Source organism: Bubalus kerabau, chromosome 13, assembly GCF_029407905.1.
Source record: "Bubalus kerabau isolate K-KA32 ecotype Philippines breed swamp buffalo chromosome 13, PCC_UOA_SB_1v2, whole genome shotgun sequence".
Taxonomy (NCBI): domain Eukaryota; kingdom Metazoa; phylum Chordata; class Mammalia; order Artiodactyla; family Bovidae; genus Bubalus; species Bubalus kerabau.
In genome coordinates, this window is record NC_073636.1 from 16,897,207 (window position 1) to 16,918,106 (window position 20,900).

Consider the following 20,900-nt stretch of genomic DNA (forward strand, 5'->3'; position numbering starts at 1 on the left):
TCATGAGGGAGCACTCTGGGGACCAGCAGCCAAGCAGCAGGGTGGGCAGGGCAGGCTTGACAACAGCTGGACTGGCCCGTGTTGTCCTGACTCTGGCTAAAGACACCAGGTCTTCGTGCTCCTGCTCCGAGCAGCCCTTGCATGTGGGCCCCCACAGGCCCCTTACCGCACCTGCAGCTAAGCCCATCCCAGAACAGGGCCTTCAGCATCGCAGTATCCATCTCAGCTTCTCTCATTTTGATATTCTTCTTAATTTTTTGTTCCTGTGTGCTCTTCCTTCAAGAACAGCTCCACAGAAGCAGGATTTGCCGTGTCGCCAGGACCTTAGCCTAGCACATGGCAGGTGCAGAGTGAATGTTCTCCACTCTCCATCGCCCTGAAAACCCCACTATTTGATTCTTATCGCACAGGCGACATCAATGAAGCTTCGGCTGAGAAACTTACCCAAGGAAGAGCAGGTGTGCAATCCCAGCCAGCGGCCCCGCCTTGCTGGAATCAAGGAAGAGGCTGCACATTCATAAGTGGCTTGGAACAGATTATCAATTACTGGAGGATTGGGGTCATACCTCACAATCCCTCCTGGGCTCAGTGCTAAGTCAATGGCCCCCTACACAGAAGCCGTAGCACTACGTGCCCTGCGCTGCACCCGAGCAGGGGTGTCAGGGGGCGGAGATCTGATGAAGCTGAAGACAACTCTGCTTCCTCTTTTCACCTCGGCTGCGTGTTCTGCTCCATCCGCTTCTTCCCCTTCACCATGCCCTCTCGAGGAAGCCTGGCGAAAATCCCACCAGCCTCAAGAGGGCTAAATCTTGTCAATCTGACCCCCATCCATATCTGTCCTGGGTGAAGGGTGCATTTCAGCCAAAAGCCCATGCTTTTCTGGGATGCTGGAAGACCCCCAAGCCACCTGTGCTACTTCTGAAGTCAGACGAACTAGGACCTTGTGTGTTTCTTCTTAATATTCAACCGTTACTGGCAAGAGATATATAGAGAAAAAAACTGAGAAAATAAAGAGGTGTATGCCTGAAATCAAGTGGCCAGTGATCTCTGGGGAGACAGATACTGTTTCTGACAAGGTAACGGGACATAGCCCAGGCCTGTTTCACTGAAAGGTGGCATTCCCACAGCAGTTCAGGAACATTTTTCTGTGGGTAATAAAGTGGAGCTTGTTGGAAGTTGTGTGTGATTTTCAGCCACCAAGGTCTGAACGCAGGATTCTCTGCACACTTCAAGGGTTTACGAGCTCAAGGGCCAAGCTTGGCCAACTTTGAATCCAACTATGTACAATGTGCATAGCACACAGAAGCTGTGGTGCTAATATTACTACCACTACTGGTCAACATTTATTGTGCACTTACTATATATCAATCCTAGCCACTTGAAGACCCTCAAGTCCATTATCCTGTTAATTCCTCAGACAACCCTAGTAAACTGTCTACAGAGGAGCAAACTGAAGTTTAGAGGTCAATGACCATCCAAGTTCATACAAGTAGGAAGCATGGGAGTTGGTGCTCAATAAACATCTAATGAGTTACTGAGGGTGTCCACCTGGCGCCTCTACATCCCCTTTGGGAATAGGTGTTTCAGACCTCTGGGCCACTACTGAGAAAATGTTCCAGGCCTGAGGGCTCCTTAGTGGCAAGTGTGTACAGGTGCACACAGATCTCAGGGGACATATGAAGTGCCCCTGCTCACCTCCTAGATTACAAAGCAAACAATGCATGGAACTAGACTGACACTCTGCCCATCAGTCCACACGAGAAATGCCCTGCGAGTGCTGACCCCAGTCTTCAGGCCAGCATCCAGAGTCAGAGTGAACTGGGAAATGGGAGACTAGTGGGACCTGTGTCCACTCTCCAAATTCCTGAGCTCACCTGGTCAGCAGATGAGAACCCATCACATACCCGGCCTGGGGTTCAGTGGCATTTGGGTCAACTGCAGAAGTCCTGCTGTGGAAATGGCAGGACAGGTGGTTGAGAATGTGGCCACATGCGCTTTCTGGGGTAAAGCAATTTCCCTCAGACTTCTCAGCGTCCGGGGGAGCATGTGATGAGCACCTCCCAGGGTCCCCTAGTCCAGCCTGGTGCTCCTATAGATAGGAGTTCCGTGTAACTCTTGCAGAACAGCTGCTGAGCACCACCCTGCAATTAATCTCATCCCCACTCAGGGGCAGGTGGGCAGCACCTTTGATGAAGTTCAAGGTGGTGGTTTAGTCGCTAAGTTGTATCCGACTTTTGCGACCCCATGGACTGTAGCCCCCCAGGCTCCTCTGTCCATGGGATTCTCCAGGCCAGAATACTGGAGTGGGTTGCCATTTCCTTCTCCAGGGGATCTTTCCAACCCAGGGATCAAACCCGGGTCTCCTGCATTGTAGGCACGTTCTTTACCAACTGAGCTACAAGGGAAGGACAGTATCTAAATCAAATGAGGGATGAGGGAACAGCAAGGTGTCCTAGAGGAGAGGAAGCTTGAAGTACATCTTGAAAGTAACCAACTCAGGCAGTAAGGAGAAAACAAGGTATCATAGTAACAGTGCCATCAAGTGGACCCTTCCTACATGCCATGCACTGCATAAGCAGTTTACACATATGGTCACCTAACTTCACAGAATTGTCACATTTCTCCCTTACTAGCGTGTCCCATGGGAGCAGGGATTTTTTTCTCCCCGACCTTTGTATCCCCAGTGCCTGGTAAACAGAATGGGGTCAATCAATCCTTCCCTTCCCATGGTCACCAAGTATTCATCAAAATGTTTAAATCCATAAATCCAACCAGACTAACTATCCAGTGTCACATAGGAAACCAAAGAAAAGGTTTAAAAAAAAAAAAAAGAGTGCTTGTAGACATTCATGCACATACTCAGCAGTATCTGAAATGCTTTCCCCAATAACTATAAAACTAAAACCTCCTCCAAGGAAACATTTGATTAATAACCCAACAATTTCCAAAGTTACTCCTTCAGAAAGAAGCACTTACTGAGATAACAGAAGATGGCTGACTATCCTTTGTACTTTGTCCAAAGGTTTAAAAAAGCATCACAGTAAGAATGCCAAAAACGTGGTTTTACGTATAGCATGCGAAGTATTTTTAAACTGATTCCACCTCCATTTTGTCTTTATTCAAAACAAGCCTACGGAGGAGCATTAGACAGAGCTAGTGCAGCCACGCAGAGTGAGAGATGTTTTAATGAGATGTTGTATAGATAAAACATTTGGAGTTCTTTAAAAGCCAAACTAGAAATAAACGTGTAACTGTGGAAAAGCTTCATGTTTAAAATCTGAGTGAATCCCAGTTATGGATGAGTGTAGGAAGCGGCCTCGTCCAGGTAATTCTTACACTCCTGCCTGCGAAGCCAGTGGTTTCACAGAACTTGCCCCCTTGACCGCTGATCACTGGTCCGGGGATGGATGCTGTGCCAAGTGGGGCCAGCAAGTAAAATAGCAATGAGGGCTGGGAAACAGGGTTGAGAGAACTGAGTTTTGAAACTTAATTAAGTCTTTTTCTTTTCAAAAATGAATGACTCTCAGCTGAATTTTAGCAAGAGTGATTACAGTCACACCTTCTGGATTGTCTCAGTCAACCTTGGAATGAACACCTGAAAGAAACTGAAAACAATGGTTTTCGCGATTCCCTTCTGAGCTGCCTGTCTTACAGCGGCTTTTATCAACCCTGCTGCACACCCTCAGGTAACAACATAAACACCACCCAGACCAGATGGTGCTGTGCCAGCATTTTCCACTGTAACTGGTTCAAGCCTCTTCTAAACATGTTTATTCGATCGGATTCCACGGGCTATTTTCTGTACTGACCCCAAGGTAAGCTGACTCAGGCACCCAAGAAAACAATGCAAATAACAGATGCTAAAACGAAAGCAACAAGTGAAATGCAAACAAAATCGTCTCTAAGACTATAAAGAACAAAGATATCCATGGAAGATACTGATTTACCCATTTAATAGGTTTCCAAAATCCAAACCAAATAAAACACAACCACACCAAATCGAAATTACAACACTTTATTGCAGCATCGGCAAAGGTCAGATTTCTGAAGCTGGTGAAGATCGGGCAGCATTTCCATGTGAAATGTTACAACTTTACAGTTTTGTTTCTTATTTAATTCTACATGCAGAAACTAAAATATGGTGAAAGAAAAAATGCAAAACAGCTAGAAAAAAAGATGTAATCAAGTTGTAGCTTACAGATGTGCTTGCTCTTCAACTAAATTCACTATGCCTACTGGAAAGCAAACGAAAGACAACTATCCTAATAAATTAACAGATTGGCCAGAAACAGACTAAGAACTCTCATTTCTATGTAGTAGGGGGAAAACAAAACAAAACAAAAACAAAAGCAAAATAAAAGCTCTACTGTTTCCATACTTTGTTTAGAGAAACCCATGAAGGTCAACAAAATCTCCGGATCCCCTTCTCGCTGTCCTTCGTCCATCTTCTGTGGTGTCTGCCTGGCACGCTGTTTGTTTTCAATGATACTTACAATGGGCTCAACCATCCCTGTTCTGAGGCTGGTGTCAGATTCCCCTAAGCCATCTGGGTTCATGCTGTGTGTACTAATCGTCCTCACATTTTCCCTTTACCCTAATAGGCAATGTTGTATTACTGACTCTGATGGATAAAACTGATTTTTCTCCCCCATCCCTTGTTCCTCATGAAAGAGATTCCTAAACAAAAGCCTTCCTGGTGGATTATCTGGTACCTGGATATCTTTCATCATTTTGCTGTCCTGCATGTAAGTTTTCACTAGAAGATTTTACTGCTTGCTCTATACTTTTCTACTGTAGTTCTGGAGCCCCCAAATGTATCTTCTTTCAACATAGGATGTTCAATTCAGAGACACTGAAACTCAAATCAAGTTTAAACTCAAGTTCATTTCCCCCATACCATTACCATTACAACCGTCTCTTCTCCGGCTCAGTCATCTCACTGACGCTCTTCCTGGTGTAACTGCTCAGGAGTCAAGTCAACCACCTCATTTCTTGACTGCCATTCTCAAGAGAAGATGAACCCTCACGTGATTTCCATTACAAAAGGCCTTTTCCGCCTTGTCTGGAAGCGTCGGCTTGTTCCGGTGTTGGCAGAGGCTGCTGTTTCTGCCTCATGGCCCCAGCCTGTCCCAGGTTTAGATTCGCAACTCTCTAGACCGACATGCTGAGATGTGTCCACTGCTCTCATTCAATTGCTGGAGGACTCCACTATCCACAACATCAGATACAGGACCTAATGAAATGACACGTGCTGCTGGATCAACGTCTCCTAGAGGCACAAACAGGGCAATGTTAAAGAACCAGGACTGAGGATGTCCCTCCAGCAAGAAAATGCCCCCTGAGCACCACCAGCCACTGTTCACTGACTACAGAGAAGTCAGTGCTTTTTAAAGAGGGTACAGATTCCTACTGCAGAAACAAGAGGGGGCAGAGGGACACTGAACAGGGCAATTCTGACAGTGATGGGGAGGGTGGGCCCGTCAGCTTTCCTATAACTACTTTCTAAGATGCTGAAAACTCATGATGTCACAGCTGAACTGCATAACCCCCAAATTTATGTGCTGAAGTCTAACCTCTGAACCTCAGAATGCAACCTTATTTGGAGAAAGGGTCACTGCAGATGTAATTAGTTAAGAGGAGGCCAGACTGGAATCAGATGAGCCCCTAATCCAGTATGACTGTGTCCTCGTAACAGGACATCTGGACAGACACATACCTGAGGAGAACCCCACATGAAAAGGAAGGCAGGGATCAGAAGGTGCTGCAGAAGCCAGGAGTGCCAGGGGCTGCTGGCAAACCACCAGGAGCCAGCAGGGAGCTGGGAGCAGACTGTCCCTCTCAGCCCTCAGAAAGAAGCGACCCTGCCTTGACTTTGGATTCCAGCCTCCAGAGTGTGAGATGCGAGTCCTGTTGTGTGAATCACACCATGTACTATGCTATCTTTCGGCAGCTCTAGCAAATTAACACAGGTTGCCTACACAAGGCCAGTTGCATTAGCAAGAAACTTCCAAAGACTAAAATGCAAATAAGGAAAAGTCTATCTTCAGTTGGATACATCTGCAAGTTGTACAGAACTGAACAGAATGGGAACAGGTCAGTAACTGGAGTACTCCCTGAGAGAAAGAAACAGTCTCTCTCTTGATGTCAAGACAAAGCAATGGTCTAAAACAGAATATTTTAGACAAATGCAGTGAATAAAGGAAAAGTGTTCACAGTCTTTGATAAGTGAGACACACTTGCCATATAATCTCTCACTATATATAATCACTCTGAGAGTGGTCCACACTCCAGCAGCTTTGACATCACCTGACAGCTTGTTAGAAACTAATCAGAACCAGTAGTTTAATGAGAGTCAAGATGGTTAAAATGTGTATTTTAAAGTTTGAGGAGCAATGGTATAATCCACACGAATTTACAGAGTGTAAACTGTATTTGCCAAAGATGCTATTGTTGTTCAGTTGCTAAGTCATGTCCGACTCTCTGCAACCCCATGGACTGCAGCACGCCAGGCTTTCCTGTCCTTCACTATCTCCTCGAGTTTGCTCAAACTCATGTCCACTGAGTCAGTAATGCCATCTAACTATCTCAACTTCTGGTGCCCCCTTTTCCTCCTGCCCTCAATCTTTCCCATAATGCTGAGTTTCACAGTTTTTTCAACACTAGCAGAGTGGAAAGCAACCCTGTCCTGCCTTACAAAACACCTGGGTAACTGTATTACTTAGAGTGCTATTGCCATTTTAATTCATTCGCAAAATGCTTATACTTTGTTAGAACATTAATACCCAGGGAGAAGGGCTGAAATTTTAACTTACAGCCTATTTCAATCCTGATTAGAAAATATAAAAATCATTACAATTAATGTCTGAGAGTCTTATCAAAATCTAGAGATAAGAAAAACTTAAAACCACTTTAATAACCAGGTTTCTAGTAAATTTCCCTTCATCTGCCATACAATGTCAACAATATTAATAACTTTTAAAAGAGTACTAGCCAAGTTAGGAGTCAACTGAAAACAGTTCTTTAGACCTCACAGAATTTCTTCTGCCTCCTTCTATAGGAATTCAGCACCAGGTAGCCAAGGACCATGGCTCTAGATAAGCAGCTTCCCAGTGAGTCTGGCCCAGTGTTAAAAACAGAAGAAAATAAAGAGGAGCCAAACCACCAAAAGACACCATCCCATCAGCTAATGTTCTTCCACATGACTACACTTCACTTAAATTTAAGTTTAAAAAACACATGGTACTTGAAAGGCTCAGAAACTCATTTTTACGCATTTGTTTGTTCCTCCCCAATATTCATTATTACCTGCATTTTGAGAGCTCTGGCTTTAAAAATACCACAAAACCATGAGACCTTACAGAGGGTCATTTTAAAGAGCACTGTACAAGTTAGGATTTTATTTTCCAAATCAGTATTTTAGGAAGAGATTTAAAATAGGTAAGGAAGTAGCTGAAGAATTGGAGTCTCACAAAATTAGGAAAACAAAAGGGAATGAGTGCTGGGTAGCATAACATAGGAAGAAAGCTGATTAAATGATTAAACAAAGATTATTTTTTTTTGAAGTTTCTCTGTCCATTCAACAAACATTTACTGGGGATCTACTACATGCTAGGCACCAAAAGCTGTGTAGGAGACAATACGGAAAGTAATTCAAGGCTTCCTGGATCGTCAATTTTCTGGGGGACGGAGACAGGCTGGCAGGTGATGAAGCACTGTAAGGTTTGGGGAAGCACCGTGACTCAGGGCACCAAGGTGAGACTCCTAAGTATCAAGGTGAGACCAGACGGAGAAGCAAGAGTTATCCAGAGGAAGAGCCCAAGAGGGTTCCAAACAGAGAGAGGCAAAAGACAGCAAAACTAGGAGAACTAAGAGGCCAGCTGGGTGGGGAGGAGGGCAAAGAACAGCAGAAGAGAAAGCCAGTAAATAGAGCGCACCCTATCATCCAGGGTCATGTTATCAAATGAGGAGCTGGGACTTTATCCCACAAGCCATGAGTAACCCTGAAGGATGTGAGAACTCCGTGACAAACCAATTTCCTAAACTGAAATTAGATTAGAGTTGTCTGAGCATATGTGAAGTGACACTCAGTCATGTCCCACTCTGCAACACCATGGACTATACAGTCCATGGAATTCTCTAGGCCACAGTACTGGAGTGGGTAGCCTTTCCCTTCTCCAGGGTATCTTCCCAACCCAGGGATCAAACCCAGGTCTCCCACACTGCAGACAGATTATCTACCAGCTGAGCCACAAGGGAGCCCAAGAACACTGGAGTGGGTAGCCTATCCCTTCTCCAGCGGATCTTCCCGACCCAGGAATCGAACTGGGGTCTCCTGCATTGCAGGTGGATTCTGTACCAACTGAGCTATCAGGGCCTGAGCATATAGTTCAAAGTAAAACGGTAGCAGGAACACAAATATTCTTAGTGAGTAAAGACACAGGATGAACACCTGCATTTTCTGCAGTGCTACTACTCCAGCAGTGGACCATTTCTGCAACCCCAGCACCTCTCTCCTACACCTGCTCGCCTACTCCCAACAACACGTTGATATCTGACGGCTCTGAAAGCCTCAGTCTAAACACTAATACCCCGAGGCAGACCTGTAAGAGCAGCAAAGACTATGTCACTTTTGATAATAACCCAAACACAAGAGAGAACGAAATTGATGGGGAAGGGTCTTCAGATCAGATCCTGCTAAACTTTCAACAATTTTGTTCCTTAAAAACAAGATGAGTGAGGTCTTATTAGGGAATATCTTCTATGTGAAATACCTTACAGTTTTAGTTATTTCACATCAGGCAACTCAAGTTTAAGAAGAACTGGCATGGGTCTCAGCAGGATATTTTATAATTTAAAAACAAACAAAATACCCCCCCAAAAAACTCAATCTGCATGCCTCAAGGTCTAACAACAGGTTTTGAGTTTTTATAAACATTATGATTACTTAACACTGGCTTAAGAAATTCTAACAAAAAGCCTGTGACTTCTCTCCAATTAATCAATAACTAGTCCTCTCTATAAATGCAAAAGAGAAAATTTTTAAAAATCCAAAAAAGCCAAAGAAAATGAAAACCAATACTGGTATGACTAAAATCAAGATTTTATAAAACAAACCAAAAAAAATGTAACTGTTTTATAAACAGGTTTTTTTCCCTCAAATATCTACAACTCAAAGACTTTTCTATTGTGCTAATCCTTGGGCCTTTATCATTAGGTATAATCCAGAACTATCTAACTTACTCACACAGACACCATGAAAAAGAACTAGCTAAGGCAGAAACAAGTGAGATCGTCATACCTCCCACCAGTCTTAAAGATTAGATCCGCATTAGGCGCTCCCTTTGGGTGTTGGTAACGAGGCCGCCGCTCCCGATTGGTGTTTGCTGGAGCTGGGCGTTGGGCAAGAGACTGTAGCATCTCTGTAGTTAGGAGCAAAACAGAAAAGGCATTAACATTGGTAAATGTACTTCTCCCAATAAGCAAATAAAGGGAGATAAATTTATTAGTTCTGTCAGGTAGCTAACTGAAGAAAAATCACCATTATATGGACTAAAATAATTGAGAAGTACTGGAAGAGCAATCAAGAGAGGAGATATGCTCTTGTGTACCATATAACACCATGCTCCCTTACAGTCAATGGGGCCACAACTGTGTGTCTTGTGAGGCAGTGAAACAGTGTAAGAAGCAACAGAGTACAACAGCTGAGAGCATGGTGTTTGGAGCTAAGCGATATTAGATTAGATCCCAGCTCTGCCACATACTACTAGCTATGGGGCTTTTGGCTCAGTTTCCCTAAATATAAAATTTCATTTATCTCATGGAATTATTGTGAGGACTAAAAGCTATGATCAAGTACATAAGCATCTGGCCATAATAAGCACTTCTACTGAGTGTTAGCTACCATTATTTTATGATAAAGAACCCTGAGTACTGGGAATTCCCTGGTGGTCCAGTGGCTAGGACTCCATGCTTCCATTGCAAGGGACATGGGTTCGATACCCAGTCAGGGAACTAAGATCCCGCATGACTTTAGTCATGACCAAATAAATAAATAAACAACGATTATTTTTTAAAAATTGGCATCAACCAAAAGAGAAGATTCTAAAAGTGGGATTTAAAGATAGAAAACCAAATATTTATTTATACAACAACCTCTTGCACAAAAAGCAGTTTTGTGAGTACAACACTATATAAAAGCCATGTTATGGCTCTGAGGGCCTTTTAAGGTGTCTGTGGACTCCATATGTAAAGTTTAGCTAATCCAAGTGTGCTGAGTATGTCTGTATAAAACTGAAATCCTAATTTGATGCCCTCAAATCTGGAAGGAAGAGAGTCCTCAAGACCAGGATTCCCAAACAGACAAGAGATGATATTTGCTGAATAATAATTTGCTCACAGTTGACTGGCAACACAAGGCAATTAAAACTTGGTACTATCTCACCTGCAATCCAGCTCTTACAGTATGGAATCTAACTGAATTATAAGGGAAGCAAAATATGATAAACATTACATTAGTGTTATTTTATAAATAAGTGAAAGAAAAATAAAGACAGAAAGGAATATAAAAGACAATTAACTTCTCAGGCTAAATATAAACAAACATGACATGAAAAGGAGCAGAATAATAGCTTTGATGTTCTGTATTTAAAAAACCCAAAAGGCATCACAATTTTCCACTTCTGTCCTGGAAACGATTTGATACCTTGATAATCTTCTTGTTCTTGCCGTTCATTGATATCTAGTGTGAGCTTTTTCATTCTCATCCTCTCTTCTTGTTCTGCTTGTTGCTGGTTCCAGTGATTTGCAGCAAGTTGGGAAGACATGGGTACATTAAGGATTTTAAACTGAGAAAAAAAAGTAAAGAAACCACAAACGGCTTGAGAAAATCAAGAAACAAAGATTTCAAATAAATCAGTGCATGCGTTTGTTCTCAGTCACTCCCAAGTCGTTGTGACCCCATGGACTGCAGCCTGCCAGGCTCCTCTGTCCGTGGGATTTCCCAGGCAAGAATACTGGAGTGGGTTGCCATTTCCTACTCCAGGGGATCTTTCCCAACACAGGGACTGAACCCAAGTCATTTGTGTCTCCTGCACAGGCAGGTAGATTCTTTATCAGTGAGCCATCTGGGAAGCCCAAATAAATAAGTAGAGTTAAATGAGGTTAGAAAATTAATTTTTCCTTTCCTAATAAGTCAATAAAGACAGTACCATCTAAAAACATACACAGACAATAGTGTTACTCTACTTAAGAGATAAACTCATGAGGGTTGGATAAGAAATGGAAGGCCATCAAGTTCAATGTCCATAAAAAGCAGACACTCCTCTTTCCTGCACCCTGTTTGGAAGCAACACATCTAAACAACAGGGGATCATTTTTCACTGTGTAGACCCTGTTACATATGGCTAATTGTCAGAAAGGGTCTTATACAGCAAGCTGTAATCTGCACCCTTTTCATTTCTACCCTCTGGACTATACAGAACAAATCTAGTCCACCTTTAGGATTATCAAGTCTTCACAGTCTCACAGTCTAAAGATAGCTGTGATGCTGGAAAAGAGAAAGAGTTTAGCAACTGAACAATTAGTTATAGGGGAATAATTCTTATCTATGGAATGTTTTGTTTTTAGCAGGATGTTCCTGGTTCAGGATTGTTAACAACTATTAAACCAAAATAAATATCTTTTGCATTTGTTTAAAACAAAAAATTCTTTAAAACATTACATAATGGCTCTTTTACATTAAAACTTCTGCTTTAATAAGACATTTTCTTTCAGTTTATTATTCTAATTCATAGACATTTGAATCTAGAAAGAAATTATCAACAGTATTTTCCTTTCTTTTCAACTACTTACTTCACTGGTACAAATTTTTCTTTTCCTACTGACTACAGAAGAAAGTTATTTCTGGGCACAAATTTGGTGCACAAAGAGATCTTTCACTTAAGAACTCAAGATTCCTATAAGGCTACGCATTTCACATTTCTAGAAAAACCGTTGCACCAGAAGAACCAACACCCAAAAGTCAAATAAAGAAATAAAAGTCAGAACAAAATATACTTTCTTCTTCAGACCACAAAATAACAGCGATGTTTCTTCAAATAATGTTCCTAAAATTGAACATATTCCAAAACTCCAAATAATGTTTATGAGTTGAAACTTTACTTAATAACCAAGTACTCTGAGCTCTCATTTCATGTTTGCTAACATTTTAAAAATAAAGTTCAATAAAAATGTTTCCTTAAACAAAATTTCACGTTTTAAGAAGTAAGGACTTCACTCCTTATTCTGAAGTTATATGGGTTACACAGTATATAATCTATCTACTTTGAACAAAAAAATATTTCTGTTAAAATACAGACACATAGTCTTACTTTGACCCATAGAATTTAGAATTCAGGACTACTGAAATGAATTTACTTTTCAAAGCTCAAAAGTTTCTGAAGGTAGGTTTTAATTTTATGCCTACACATTCTGAAAAGATCAAAAGGGTGTGCAAACTGACACAGGTCATGAATTTTTCATATGTGCCTCAGGAAACAGAGGGATGAATGAAGAAAATTGATTACTTATTGTTGTATAAGTTGATCGTCCCCCTTCATGGATCACTGCCTTGTTGTGGTGAAGGGGCTTGCATAACTCAATAAAGCTATGAGCCACGCCACGCAGGGCCACCCAAGATGGACAGGTCATAGCAGAGGGTTCTGACAAAATGTGATCCACTGGAGGAGGGAATGGCAAACCTGGTTATACCTGGTTATACCCAGGTTATACCACCTAGTATACCTGCTGACAACCTCATGAACTGTATAAAAGGCCAAAAAGATATGACACCAAAAGATAAGTCCCCCAGGTCTGAAGATGTCCAATATGCTATTGGGGAAGAGCGGAGAATTACCAATAGCCCCAGAATGAATGAAGCAGTTGGGCCAAAGCGGATAAGATACTCAGTTGTGGATGTGTCTGGTGATAAAAGTAAAATCTGATGCTGCAAAGAACAGTATTGTATAGGAACCTGGAACATTAGGTCCATGAATCAAGGAAAAGTGGATGTGGTTAAGGAGATGGTAAGAATAAACACAGACATCCTATGAATCAGCGAACTAAAATGGATGAGAATGGACTAATTTAATTCAGATGACCATCATATCTACTACTGTGGCCAAGAATCCCATAGAAGAAACAGAGTAGCCCTCATAATCAACAAGAGTCCGAAACAATGTACTTGGGTACAACCTCAAAAATGACAATAATCTTGGTTCACTTCCAAGGCAAGCCATTCAATATCACAGTAATCCAAGTCTATGCCCCTACCACTGATGCTGAAGAAGCTGAAGTTGATCAGTTCTATGAAGATCTAGAAGACTTCCTAGAACTAACACCTAAAAAAGGTGTTCTATTCATCACTGGGGATTGGAATGCAAAAGTAGGAAGTCAAGACATACTTGGAGTAATAGGTAAGTTTGGCTTTGGAGAACAAAATGAAGCAAGGCAAAGCTTAACTGAATTCTGCCAAAAGAATGCACTAGTCATAGTAAATACCCTTTTTCAACAATACAAGAGATGACTTTACACATGGACATCACCAAATGGTCAATAGCAAAGTCAAACTGATGGAGAAGCTGTATACAATCAGCAAAAACAAGACCTGGAGCTGACTTTGGCTCAGATCATCAGCTTCTCACAGCAAAACTCAGGCTTAAACTAAAGAAAACGGGGAAAAACAACAGGCCAGCCAAGTATAACTTAAGTCAAATCCTGTATGAATTCATAGTAGAGGTAATGAATAGATTCAAGGGACTAGATCTTGTTAACAGTGTGCCTGAAGAACTATGGACAGAGGTTGTAATATTGTACAGGAGGTGGCAAACAAAATCACCCCAAACAACAAGCAAAGCAAGAAGGCAAAGTGGTTATCTGAGGAGGTTTTACAAATAGCGGAAAAACAAAGAAACAAAAAGCAAGGGAGAGAGGGAAAGGTACATCCAATTAAAAGCAGAGTTCCAAAAAACAGCTAGAAGACATAAGAAGGCCTTCTTCAATGAACAATGTTTAATAACAGAAGAATACAACCAAAGGGAAAAGATGTAGATATCTCTTCAGAAAAAGTGGGAACAGCAAGGGAGCATTCTGCCCAAAGATGAGCACAATAAAGGATAAAAACGGTAAGAGATCTAGTAGATGCTGAAGAGATCAGGAAGAGATGAAAAGAATACATGGAAAAGCTCTATAAAAAAGATCTTAATGAACTGGATTACTATGATGGTGTGATTAGTCACCCAGAGCCAGACATTCTAGAGTGGGAAGTCAAGTGGGCCTTAAGAAGCACTACTGTTAATAAATCCAGTGGATATGATGAAATTCTAGCAGAACTATTCAAAGCCCTAAAGGATGATGCCATCAAGGTTTTACATTTATTACATGAGCAAATCTGGAAGACCCAGCAGTAGCCACAGGACTGGAAAAGATTAATTCTTATCCCAATCCCCAAGAAGGGTAATACCAAACAATGTGCTCACCATCAGATAACTGCACTCATCTCTCATGCTAGTAAGGTCATGCCTAAAATCTTATATGCTAGGCTTCAGCATTATGCAAATGAAGAACTTCCAGATGTCCAAGCTGGGGTTAGAAAAGGATGAGAAATAAGAGATAAAATCACCAATATTCGCTGAAATAGAGAAAGCAAGGGAATTTCAGAAAAACATCTGTTTCATCGACAACACTAAAGTCTTTGACTATGTGGATTACGGCAAACTGTGGAAGCCCTTAGAGAGATGGGAATACAGACCATTTTACCTGTCTCTTGAGAAACCTGCATGTGGTTAAGCAGCAACAGCTAGAACCCTGTATGGAACAACTGATCCATACAAGATCGAGAAAGGAGTATGACAGGGCTGTCTGCTCTCACCCTGTTTGTTTAATCATACACTGAACACATCATGAAAGATGCCGGGCTGGATGAATTACAAGCTGGAATGAAAAGATAGGCAGGAGAAACATCAACAACCTCGGATATGCAGATGATACCACTCTAATGGCAGAAAGCGAAGAGGAACTAAAGAGCCTCTTGATGAGAGTGAAAGAGCCAGCTTAAGAGTAAATATTAAACTAAGATCATGGCATCTGGCCCCATTACTGCATGGCAAACAGAAGGGGAAAAGGTGGAAGTAGTGACAGATTTCCTCTTCTTGGTCTCCAAAATCACTGAGGACAGTGATTGCAGCCACGAAACCAGAAGACAATTGCTTCTTGGCAGGAAAATGGTGACAAACCTAGACAGTCTGTTGATAAGCAGAGACATTACTCTGATGACAAAGGTCCATAGTCAAGGCTATCATTGTCTCAGTGGTCACGTACGGTTGAGAGAGCTGGACTGTAAAGAAGGAAGAATACCAAAGAATTGATACCTTCGTACTGTGGTGCTGGAGAAGACTCCTGAAAGTCCCTTGAACAGCAAGAAGATCAAATCAGTCAATCTTAAGGGAGATAAACCCTGAACATTCACTGGAAGGACTGATAATGAAGCTGAACCTTCAGTACTTTGGTCATCTGATGTGAACAGACAACTCATTGGAAAGGTCCCTAATGCTGGGAAAGATGGAGCGCAGAAGAAGAGGGCATCTGAGGATGAGATAGCTGGACGCCATCACCGATGTAATGAGTATGAACTTGGGCAAACTCCAGGAGATGGTGAGGGACATGGAGGCCTGGTGTGCTGCAGTCTATGGGGTAACAAAGAGTCGGACACAACTGGGTGACTGAACAAGTTGATCTTCACAGAAATATATTCCTAAAGCTCCTTTTAAATAAGAAAAATCAAGACTCAGTAAATGTGTCAATGTAGCAAAGAAAGTTCAGGAGCTGTATAGGAATAGGAACCAATTCCCATGTGATAGTTCAGCCTATGGAACTGATGTTGCCATGTACTGCCCTTGACAATTATTAAAAAAAAAAAAAAGGGAAAAGTCTACTCAGAGAACTAAGTTATCCCTAGAAAAGAAAAGCAGAAACTCTGGACTTCGGGAATTCTGGGGGCCATGGTGAACCAGCAGTTCCAAGTGCTGGGAAGAGTAGTTTTACAAAGACTCCAGCACCAAGTCTAGGGTCTTGATCAAAAACAAACCCTTCTTTTTCTAGGGACTGGGTGGAGGATGAGGGAGAGGGGAAATGTCAGGGCTCAACTCTGGCCTGAAGGTGAGAAAGTGGGGAGCTTTTGTAAAACCTTGATAACCTTAAAGTCTAGGACGGAGGAAAGTCCTGTTGACTTTATGGAATTATGAAGAATATCTGACAAAGATCCAGCAGTGCTCAGAAGCGAAGTCAAGTTAACTATTTACACGTGAGTCATGATGGAAAGCCTGTTCCCAGCCCTCCATTATGTGATCCTAACTGGTACTCAGCTTTCACATCTCAAGACTTATTTGCACCACAGCAAAATGATGATATGCTCTGCAACTTTGATCTTTTGAGTAACAAGAAATTACCTGACAAAGCAGAGATAAAAGATGAAGGTAGGCACCATCTCCTTGAGCCCGTTCTGGAAGGGAGGGAACAGAATGTCCCTCGAGTCACAGAGGATATTCCGGGCCTTCCTTGGTCACCCTCTACAACAGCAGTCTCCCTCTCATCACCTCCTCCCCACTTCAGTCTCCTATCCTCTTAACTTGCTTTATTTTCCAACAGAGCATTGTCCTCAACCTGACATTATTTCTTGTCTGCCTCTCAATACTAGAATGAAAGCTCCAAAGAGAGGAGGGACTTGGTTGACTGCTATATTTCTGCACGTGGAACAGTGCCTGGTACGTAACAAGTCAACAATAAGTGTAGCTGTTAAATGACAATTTAAACGAACGTGGGAACCAGGTATCAGACTGGTCTGACAAGCTGTTCTAGCCACCATATTTATAGATGCTTCTGTTAATTAAAGATGCACCATTATTTTACATACCACTAAAACAGAAAAAAATGCTGTTAATTATCCTAAGATTCCATCAACTCTAAGAGGCAGCTTGAACTCAGAAATAAGTGTGAAATTTTCTTTTTTTTTTTTAACAGAACTAGTAATAAATGATGTATCCTCGAGTTAGATCTGGGAGCCAGGCTCCATTTCCTTCAGGGCACTTTCCACAATCAGCAAGTATAATATTATGCTTGTCTCTCTCCCTCAGCTGGTGTGTGCTCACATGGCCAGGGGCTACATCCTGTTCATCACCATTGCCTTACACTTGGGCGGGTATTTGGCAGAGCAGACAAATAATATTTGAGGACTGAATGTATGAATCAAAGCTTAGTAGACAGGGGAATGATTGTGAGGGCCATCTGTGAGATAAGGGAAAGAAAGAGGAGGTGGTTTAAGGAGAATGGAGGAGAAGGATCAGGGGTCAGAAAACAATGGTTTTTTTTTTCTTTTCCAAAAGCCATTTGGCAAGTGAGCATTTTTTTTCAAGATTATCTGCCATCACCCTCCTTTCCTTTCTCACTGTGAGCTTACTGATAAAACCTTCCTACTGAAAGTCAGTATGTGTACCTTCTAACAAATGCATATGACTTAAATTTTAAATGTTCTTTCCATTAAAAAACACCCATCTATTTGATGGAAGTTACATGTGTCTTCTGTGCACTTAACAGATAAAATTATTTCTACCATTGAATACCAGTCTTTTCCCCCTGTAAGCAAGAACCTATAAAACAAAGTTACCACTTACACTTGGGAACTACCAATGAACAGGGAATACACTGTGGACAGATTCTCACCTGTTGCTTATTGCCTTTTCGGGTTAACATAACAAATGGCATTGTGTCTGCAGACTCTGTCTCTCCCTCCCCACCACCAAGTGGGGGTCCTTTCCTCAGCTGGCTTTTGAGGTGCAAGGGAATGGCAACATCAAGTTGGTGCACTTTCACAGATTCGCCACTTCGTTGCTTAAAGACAGAAATGAAAAAAATGTGAATAGCCCAATAAATTGTAATTCCTTCAGTGCTATATATCTTAGAACAATCATTAGACCCAAGTAATCTTTCTGAAACCAGAGTCGTCCCCCACCTCCACACATCCCTTGGAACCATACGATTTGGCTCCTGCTGATGGGTCAGGCCTCTCCCAAACTCAAACACACAGTGCTGCAGGTTCTACTGTCCTGTTTGAGTACACTGGGCCCTTTCACTCACCTTCAGAGCACACATCTTCCTTTGTAATTATCATGGGCCACAACCGCCTCCTTATCTATGAGCACCCCTACCTGACCGATGGTTCATCAATGTGCGCTTTCTCTGGTGTTTCCTGCTGTGAGCACACGCAGTCAGAGCTCAGTATTTAAGAGTGAACAGATAACTTCCTACTTGTTAATATCAATTCTTTTTAACATTTACACTGGATTTATCAACAATAATTAAAACAAATCTTCACTGATGGATGACTTACTATGTGTTAAGCTTGGAGATACTAGTATTAAAAAGATAATCTCTAATCCTCCAAGAGCTCATAAGCTTGTTAAGTAAGAAAGAGAAATTAATTACGATTTATCTGAGTTGTGTATAACGTGTACAATAAAGTGACTACATATGACTAGTTGAGAGTGGGTGGGTGCTGAGATTTCACAAGAGGTTGAATGAAAACGGGACATTTGAGAACATTAAAGACTTCACAAGCCTTCTTCCAACCAGATGGTAAAAGAGCAGTTTGGGGGATACACAGAGAATTTAGACAGGGGAAGAACAGGTGCAAAAGCAAAGATGTGAAACAGCAGGTGCATTTAGGGAACTGCAAATAATTTTCTAAGTCTGAATGAATGGAGCACAAATGAGGAAAGAGCTGAACATGATACTTCAAAGCTAAGCAAGCAATGCTAAAAGGGCATGAAGGTATTAAAACTTCTTTACTGCCATTTAAATACTCTTGATTCAGGTACCATATTGCAAGAGACTTGCAAATCAGCAAAATGGTAATGAAGGTGTAAGGTTTTATTGTTTTTGATTTCTCAGCTCCAACTGTTAGAATTTGGTTGAAGTTCTCCCAGGTTCATAAGATTATTTATAAAGACTTTTTAACTTAAAATTTGAAACAATCATGTCAGAGGAGTCTGGATATGTAAATTACCTTTCTTTCCTGATTATAAAATTAACATACTCTCTTCATAAACTAATACAAAAATCTATTAGCAAATGTGTCCATACCAATTCCTACAGCTATCTCCCTCTGCCTGACTCTAACATGCAACAATTATTAACAATGGGTCATGTCCTTCCAAATATTTTCTTGCATATATATATATGAAACATACATGTACGTGACATATACAACATAACACATAAACAGGAGCAACCATGACAAATATTATTCTATGCTAAACATATATGTTTCTTCTTTTAGATTCTGTATCTTGGGCATCTAGTACAGAGCTAATTATTTATTTTATTGGCCCTCTACTGACAGCTTAGACTGTTTTTTTCTATTACAATGTCACACTTCTCATGCTATTAAGGGTACACTTTTAGATTAAATGGCAAGTCATTCTGACAGGTTTACTAGATTTCTCTCTAAAAAAGGCTGGACTCACTTAACATTGACCAAGTATAGATGTTTAACCACACTTAACCAAAATAGGTACCATCACTTTTTAAATCTTAATATTTTATGACCTGATAAAAAGGCCCTTCTTAGTTTGCTTATCATTTGATTATCAGTGAGCTTTAGCACTATATTCTTTCTAACAACAAAATGAGTCATTCATTTCTTCTCACTGGTTTGTACAATCTCTTTAGCTTAGTACAGATACTGACTCTTGTGTTGTGTCAGCTATAGATTTTTTTCTCCTGGTTAGTTATTTCTAAAGAGATTTCTATGGCATTTCGTGCTGGAAAGTAGTGTAACAAATGGTTGATAAGAGACTGCACCACTCACTACCCCTTTCACTTTAAGCAAGTTTTTTTTGTTATTTTTTCCAAGCCTGTTTCTTTAACTGAAACATGGGAATACGAACAGTATCTAACAGCTAAAGGCACTGTATGAAGAATAAACATAAAGTCAATGCAGTGCTCAACAGTCTTTACAATCTTTAAAATTATTTGAAAGATTTACAATTAATTATGGGGTAGAAATTAAAAACAGAAATCCATTCTGTTGAAGATACCATTTTCCCTCACATGATTTGAGATGTTAACTTCATCAAGATTAAACTGCCATGTTCTAAGGTCTATTTTAGATTCTGGCAACTCATTCCAATATTCTTGCCTGGAAAATCCATGGACAGAGGAGCCTGGTGGGCTACAGTCCATGGGGTCTCAAAGAGTCACACATAACTGAGTACACAGGCAATGCAATGCAAGGTCTATTTTGGACCCTCCTCTGTTTGATTAATCTATCCATTCCTATACCAAACTATTGCTGTATATTTTAAATGTTTTATTATCTTGTGTGTCACACTTTATTTTCTACAAGTTTCTTAACTGTTTGGTTATTCTTTAAGAATTTAAGAATAATTTTATTAGGTTCATTCTACATTCATGTCCCTGTTTTTCTCTTCCTCCAACCCTCACCCTGTCCCCCAAATTTCCCTGATGGGAGAGAATGAGGACTGCATGAAATTTAAGGACATGATTTATGGAGAAATGATGTCTTTACAATACTGTGTCTTCCTATGATTTTTAGCAAAAGAAAAAAGTCTGTACAACTGTTCATTTTGGGTATCTGATAATGATTTAAAATCAGGGCCTAACAGTGGATGAAGTTTTCTCCTATACATAAATACAACTGCAAAAATGTTAATTCAAACTTCCCTCCTCTCTGATCACATCCTCTCACCTTTCCAGCTCACTTCTTAAGCACTCTCAATAAGTGATGACCACAGAACCACACCGAAATTTCCCATTCCTTTGACTTCATCAGCTTTTCCACCTTTTCTAAA

General features: G+C 41.1%; 1 protein-coding gene across 5 annotated transcripts in view; it reads right to left on the reverse strand.

Moving 5' to 3' along the window:
• Positions 1–4,001: 4,001 nt before the first annotated feature.
• UPF2 (UPF2 regulator of nonsense mediated mRNA decay) overlaps positions 4,002–20,900 on the reverse strand; it is a 97,131-nt gene continuing 80,232 nt past the window's right edge. For 2 of the 5 annotated variants that reach the window (XM_055543569.1, XM_055543570.1), the window contains exons 19-22: positions 17,752–17,919; positions 10,703–10,844; positions 9,299–9,419; positions 7,628–7,761 (exon numbers count right to left, since the gene is read on the reverse strand). In XM_055543569.1, coding sequence (XP_055399544.1) covers positions 7,740–7,761; positions 9,299–9,419; positions 10,703–10,844; positions 17,752–17,919 — 453 coding nt within the window. In that variant the 3' untranslated portion in view covers positions 7,628–7,739. Of the gene's footprint in view, positions 5,270–7,627; positions 7,762–9,298; positions 9,420–10,702; positions 10,845–17,751; positions 17,920–20,900 lie in introns of those variants that run through there. The other 3 variants (XM_055543572.1, XM_055543568.1, XM_055543567.1) reach the window with 3 other exon arrangements.